Source organism: Trypanosoma cruzi, genomic scaffold, assembly GCF_000209065.1.
Source record: "Trypanosoma cruzi strain CL Brener 1047053516775 genomic scaffold, whole genome shotgun sequence".
Classification (NCBI taxonomy): Eukaryota; Euglenozoa; class Kinetoplastea; order Trypanosomatida; family Trypanosomatidae; genus Trypanosoma; species Trypanosoma cruzi.
In genome coordinates, this window is record NW_001849560.1 from 271,653 (window position 1) to 278,081 (window position 6,429).

At 43.4% G+C, this 6,429-nt stretch overlaps 4 protein-coding genes across 4 annotated transcripts, besides 7 other annotated features; all 4 read left to right on the top strand.

The window, feature by feature from the left end:
- On the top strand, window positions 1-2,728 carry Tc00.1047053506861.10 (ATP-dependent DEAD/H RNA helicase, putative; the record flags this gene model as incomplete). The annotated part of the gene is made up of 1 exon (XM_799561.1): window positions 1-2,728. A coding segment is annotated over one exon (2,728 nt), but the record flags the coding sequence as incomplete, so codon positions are not given.
- Window positions 1-6,429: a sequence feature (heterozygous, Esmeraldo-like haplotype).
- Window positions 3,064-3,087: a microsatellite.
- Window positions 3,162-3,182: a microsatellite.
- Window positions 3,277-3,300: a microsatellite.
- Tc00.1047053506861.20 (hypothetical protein, conserved) lies at window positions 3,408-5,126 on the top strand (the record flags this gene model as incomplete). The annotated part of the gene is made up of 1 exon (XM_799562.1): window positions 3,408-5,126. The coding sequence occupies one exon, from the start codon at window positions 3,408-3,410 to the stop codon at window positions 5,124-5,126; it is 1,719 nt and encodes a 572-aa protein (XP_804655.1).
- Window positions 5,363-5,384: a microsatellite.
- Tc00.1047053506861.30 (40S ribosomal protein L14, putative) lies at window positions 5,451-5,993 on the top strand (the record flags this gene model as incomplete). Its single annotated transcript, XM_799563.1, has 1 exon — window positions 5,451-5,993. One exon carries the CDS (start codon window positions 5,451-5,453, stop codon window positions 5,991-5,993), a length of 543 nt encoding a protein of 180 aa, XP_804656.1.
- Window positions 6,168-6,215: a sequence feature (T-rich).
- Window positions 6,248-6,268: a microsatellite.
- Window positions 6,307-6,429, top strand: Tc00.1047053506861.39 (dephospho-CoA kinase, putative; the record flags this gene model as incomplete). Its single annotated transcript, XM_799564.1, has 1 exon — window positions 6,307-6,429. A coding segment is annotated over one exon (123 nt), but the record flags the coding sequence as incomplete, so codon positions are not given.

Consider the following 6,429-nt stretch of genomic DNA (forward strand, 5'->3'; position numbering starts at 1 on the left):
CAGAATCAGCGCACTTTCTGTTGCACAACGTGTTGCGGAAGAACGTGGTGAGACATGTGGAACCAGCTGCGGTTATATTATACGTTTTGATAATATGACAAGTCCTAGTACAAAGATTGTTTATATGACAACCGGTATACTACTGCGTCGCTTGCACACTGATCCACAGCTAAATGGTGTTTCGTGTATCATTGTGGATGAAGTACACGAAAGAGATGTGGAGACGGATTTTTGTCTGTTGCTGCTTCGTGACAGGCTAATAGAACAACAAAGAAATAATCAACTATACAAAAATCATGTGAAGGTGGTGGTGATGTCTGCCACTGTACAGATAGAGAAGGTAGCGTCGTATTTTGTCTGCGTATGTGGTGGAAAAGCTCCGCCTATTATTAGCATCCCGGGAACGTTGTTTCCTGTAGAGGAATGTTTTTTGGAGGAGGCCTTAAAATGGACTCATTTGCCACCTTCTGCGGTCCCTGCTATCTCCATGTTGGCTAATGTTTCAGAAAAAAAAAGCAAAAACCACAATTCAGAGGATGGGAATGATAGCTCTATTTTTGAAAAGATTAAGGCTACTGTTTTTGGGGAAACAGATAATGATCCAGAGGTTTTGGTGCCTTATGATCTTATATTTAAGCTAATTTCTTATATTCATGCCAGTTCCCATGACTTATCAGAAAGTATATTGGTATTTCTTCCGGGATGGGCTTCTATAAGCCGAGTAAATACTATGATTCAACGCTCTCCTATTGCTCGTGAGTTGTCCGTTTTACAGCTTCACTCGAGCTTGACGGCAGCTGAGCAGCAAAGAGTTTTTTACCGACCTCCTAAGCGGTTTCGAAAAATTGTACTTTCCACAAATATTGCAGAGGCAAGTGTAACTATTGATGATATTGTCTACGTTATTGATAGTTGTCTGACAAAAGGTACATCTTACGATGCACGTGGAAATACCTCAGTTCTTAAGGCAACATTTATCAGTAAAGCAAATGGTATGCAGCGTCGAGGTAGAGCTGGTCGTTGCAGAGCAGGTGTGTGCGTTCATCTTCTTCCTAGGTCTGCATATGAAAAACTTCCCGAATTTCTTTTACCGGAAATTATGAGATCTTCACTGGAGGACGTCTGTTTACAAGTAAAAGCCTTGAAACCAGATGAGGTTTGTGCAAAAGTATTGAGCCGTGCTATGGATCCTCCACCAGCAGATTCCACAGAACATGCGGTCAGGTTTTTAAAGGATATGGGTGCCTTTACTTCTGAAAAAGAGCAAATGACAAATCTTGGTCGAGCCCTCTCAAAACTTCCTATTCATCCTCTTTTGGGTAAAATGCTTTTGGCGGCGGCATGTCTGGGAGTATTGGAGCCAGTTGTAACAATTGCAGCATATCTTTCCGGAAAATCACCATTTATTAAACCCTTACCGCATCAGAAGAACGCCATGCGAAATGCGGTTCAATCCATTGACAATGGCCTACTATCAGATCATCTCAGTGTTATGAAGTTATTTGATGAATGGAAGAAAAGCAATTGTAGTGCTGATTACGCGATGCAAAATTTTGCAGATCAGACTGTATTGCGTTCGATGGATCGCATCCGGAAACAGTTGTTACGTCTTGTGAAAGACTCTTCATTATTAAGAAAGGTTGAAGACCCTATGCGAATGGCTTCTCGACATTCGAGTAACTTGGGGCTAATCCGGCTGGTGGCTCTTTGGTCTCTTTACCCTCGTATTGCGTCAGTGGAGTATCGAGCGAATCGTAACAGGAAAAGGCCAGAGATTTTTTGTTGGGATAATAAAGTTGCCCAATGTGCAATGGGGTCTGCGCTGGCATTTAAAAATCGAGACGATTTTCGTGACAGGGCCTTTGTTTTTTATCATGAACGGATGTATCTTGAGGCAAATTTAACGGTTTTTGATGCCAGCGCTGTGACACCTGTGGAGGTAGCCTTGTGTCTTCGTGAGTTTGCGCTTCGGCCTTTGACTGATGTTCCTCCAGCATTTCTCACTGATGATGAAAGCAAAATGGCACCTGCATTTCCATTTGTTTTGGAGAGAGAAGAAGAGGCAAAGGATCTTGCGGTATTATTTTTTGATGGTGATAAGAAACTGTACGTGACATCCCTACCAGTTGGCTTGCTATTGCGTGATGTTAGAGAATGTATGGACTATTATCTTGCCCTGTCTATAAAGGAAGTTAGAGCTGATCTTTTTCCTGAGGATTTGATACGTGTTTTGGCGTACGTTGTTGGATATCCTTTTAGTGACGAGGTGAGCGCAATTGACAATAACACAAGTGATAAGCCCGTTGTTACATATGGGGAAGAAGAATCATTAGAACCGACAACAATTGATTGCGGAAGCGCCCAATTAAATGATATTTCTGGTGATGAAGATGATGCACCTGAAATTTTTATGGAGGATTTTGAGGATCTTCAGATGACTGAGGAAGAAATTCAGAGAGCGATTACTGTATTTGGGGAATTGGCCATTTTAAATCGCCAAGGTGGTTTGCGTCTGCTGGGAGCGTTTGAAAAGGGAGTACAACTGCGACAGGTTGAAGCTGATTTAATTAGAGGGCCAGAAGGTGATTTTGTTTCAGAGGAAAGGGAACAGAAGCTGAGGGATGAAGATGCTAAAAAATCTGATGAATGTGATGATGAGGAGGATGAGGATGACGACATTATCATTGCCAAAGCAGGTGAATTGGACATAGACGATAACGAATATTAACTGAATGACACTGTGTGCGTCTAAATTACACTTCAGGAAACCAGCAATTTTTTTCTCTTAGTCCTCCTTTTTATAACCTTACTTTTACAGGGCGCTTTTTTCTAATTTTTGGTAAAAATGTAGACAATGACGATTTGTGCTTGTTGACTTTTTTTTTTTTCGGGGGGATGGCTTTCATTTTTTTTTTTTTTTTGTCTCCGGTGAATTTTCGATGGGTCGTGACGGAGCCCCCCGGAAGGAGGTGGATAATTTTTTTTTACTTTTTTGTTCCACCGACCCCTTTTTGTTGTTGTTGTTGGACACAACTTACCCCGGGGTTTCCGGGTCGTTGGTTGGAGAGAGAGAGAGAGAGAGAGAGATGTACAAATGAGATGCTAATTCGTAAGTAGTGGTGGGCGGAGATAAGGTTTTTTGTTTATGTATGCGGCGTGCGTTTTTTTTTTTTTTTTTTTTTGAGCTGCACTGGCCACTGTTTTGTTGGCCCGTGTGTCTTTCTGTGTGAACTATTTTTTTCTTTTTAATTTTAATTTCAAATGCATTGCAATACCAAAAAAAAAAAAAAAAAAAAAAAAGATGTTGAAGTTGATTCCTCCTCTAAGACGCAAGCGCATCTGGAAGGCGTCCTCATAAATTGCACTTGGGATTGAACGTCGGTGGAGGTCTGGAACGCTAAAACAAAATGAGCGCCTCAATAGAATCCAAAATGTCTTTTTGGGTGCACCCAAACAATCATGATGCAGAGACATACAAGTTGTATATAAATCGTCTTGTTTTTATAGATACTGCAGAGGATAGTAGACGATGGTTGGCCCGTGCAAAAAAACAGTGGGGGTTTGATCAGCCCATCGCCATTCGCGTGATGAACGAGTCGGAACACCTGGGCACTACAACTCCCCAAATGATTGGGAGTCACGCTGGTTGGACGGGTATTAGTTGGACGGGGGACGCGAATGATGGGGTGGGCATTGACGTCCCCAATCATCAGGGGCCAATGTTGGTGTTGGAGGTCGTAGGGGGAAAGAGCACACTCTCAATATACGGAACGGGGTTAATCAATAGCTCCGGAATGGCAACAGAGAAACGACAGTATGCCAAATATTGCGTTCATCTATTTCCAACTCAGACCACTTTTGATTCGGAGACGGTGTTTGCCGTTGTTGAGGCGGAGATACGCAGCTGCGCGTGGGATGGACGTCATGGAGATGAATTTGCTCCATTGGAGTACAACTTTGGTTCTGTGCGAGTGTCCACATTGGATTTCTACTTTCCTTCCTTTATGTTGACTGGAACAGGAGAGTATATCGTTTCTAATTTGGTTTGTGCAATGAATATGACGGAAAACAGTGCATTAGCCATGCAATTAGTACCCCTCATGGATGCACGTGATTACATTTCGGTAGAGCCTGCCCAAGTTATCACGGTAAAACCTCAACAACGAGTATATTTTACTGCGACATGGAGTATTGCTGAACGGGCATGCATGAAAGAACTTCAAGTGCAGCTTGTTGTTAATGGTTCACAGCCTCCTTCCGCCCCTATTAATATTAGTGTTCATAATTGTCCTCCCCAGCTAAAGTCAACGGACACACCGTACCACTACTGGTTAAACACAACATGTGTCACAAACAGACAGTTTTCTCTATCACAGGAGTTTTCATTGGTGTTTGCACTTTTGCCTGTGTTTCGCTTCGTCTTGAATGGTCGGGTGGCCGGACTGGGTGCGGAGGGCGTTATTGTTGCTCTGGATAAGGACAAAGGGGAAAATGTCTTGGTGCGTGCAGACGGTGTTCCTGTCGTTAATGTATTGAGTGCTGGTTTATCGACGTCATTGTTTGATTCAAGCTTTGAAAATAATGCTTGGGCACAGGCGGAAAAAAAAGCATGGAGTATGCCGGATGATGGAAAGCAATTTGCACTCGATACACTCTCTATGAATCTCTTAGAAAAGACATGCCAGTGTACTATTCATCTCGGAACTATACGCGGCTTCCCAATGGTATACGAGGTATCGACAGGTATCTCTCCTTCTTTCCAAGTGAGCATTACGCTACTGGATCAAAAAGGCTGGCAAGTGGTGAAAGGGGAGACGAAGGCAAGGTATCAAAGCGCAAGCGGCAGTTTGCGCTGGGATGACCAGCTTGTTCTAAGAAAGTGGCCAGGTGCCAGTTCAAAGCAATTTGCACGACTGAATCTTACAGAGGTTCGTCCGCGAGATGGTGATGAGACACCAATTGGCGCAGCATTGGTGTCGCTTTACCGCCTTGACCGCACACGTCTTCATGTAGGCATCCAATTGGCCTTTCATGTGTACGAGACCTATTCTTTGTATGATACCTTGCATTCCTCGAGTCTCCTCATGACAGACGCATTCATCACTTTCTCTGAACTTCCTTTCTAACTGTGGGATTCAGGGACAACAATGGTTATTTTTTTTTGCTTACTGGAGAAATGAAATCACACAAACAAAAAAACAAGCAAACAGAAGGAAATGCGTCCAAATGATAATAAAAAGATGGTTTGGCCGTCTACAAGAGAGAATATGTGTATTTCGCTTTGCAGCTTTTTGTTTCCTTTTTTTTTTTCTTTACTATTTTTATACACGCAAATGCGATTCTATTGCCACTTATGTAATGCATATATATATATATATATATATCTGCCTTTCCCTCTGTTTTTTTATTTATTTTGCATTTTTATTGAGCTAGTCAAAAAGAGGTCCCAAATGGTGAAGGCGAACTATATTCGCGCAGGGCGCTTGGTGCGCATCATCCGCGGCCCCCGTCAGGACCGCGTCGGCGTTGTTGTTGACATCATCGACGGCAACCGTGTGCTTGTGGAGAACCCCGCGGACAAAAAGATGTGGCGCCACGTGCAGAACCTGAAGAACGTTGAGCCGCTGAAGTTCAGCGTGGAATTGAGCCGCAACTGCAGCACACGGACACTGAAGAATGTGCTCGCGGAAAAGAAAATTCTTGAGAAGTACGCCGCCACGAAGTCCGCTAGACGCATTGCAGCAAAGAGGGCGTTTGCAAGGTCGACAGACTTTGAGCGCTATCAACTGCGTGTCGCCAAGCGCTCTCGTGCCTTCTGGACGCGCAAGGTTTTTGACGAGAATGACAAGAAGAAACCCGTCTCTTGGCACAAGGTTGCTCTCAAGAAGCTTCAGAAGAACGCCAAGAAGGTTGACAGCAAGCCAGCCGCCAAGAAGCGCATTGAGAAGGCCCGCGCTGCTCGCAAGGCCAAGGCCGCCGCCGGTAAAAAGTAAGAAAAGACAGCTGGTTCGTGGTGCCACTCTTTGACATGCATGATGAGTTTGAGCTTCCTCATTTTATTTTGTTATTTTATTTTCTAATCATTTTGTCTTTTTCCTCTTTCTGCGTCATTTTCTTCTGCACCCTGAGCTCCTGACTCTCTTTTTTACACATGTCACAATGGACAATTTTTTATCCATTTTCTTTCCTTGTCTTTTTTTCTTTTTGTTTTTTTTGACAAAATGGAAATGAACTTGAATTCACCCAATTTTTTTTTTTTTTTTTTTTTGTACAGTTCTACTTCTCTTGTGACCCACCTGAGCCTGCATGTTGCTCATTGGTCTGACAGGTGGCATTGCGTGTGGGAAGTCCACGGTATCGACGATGCTGGAGAAGCAACATCATCTTACGGTAATTGACGCGGACCGTGTAGTGCGGGAGCTGCAACGC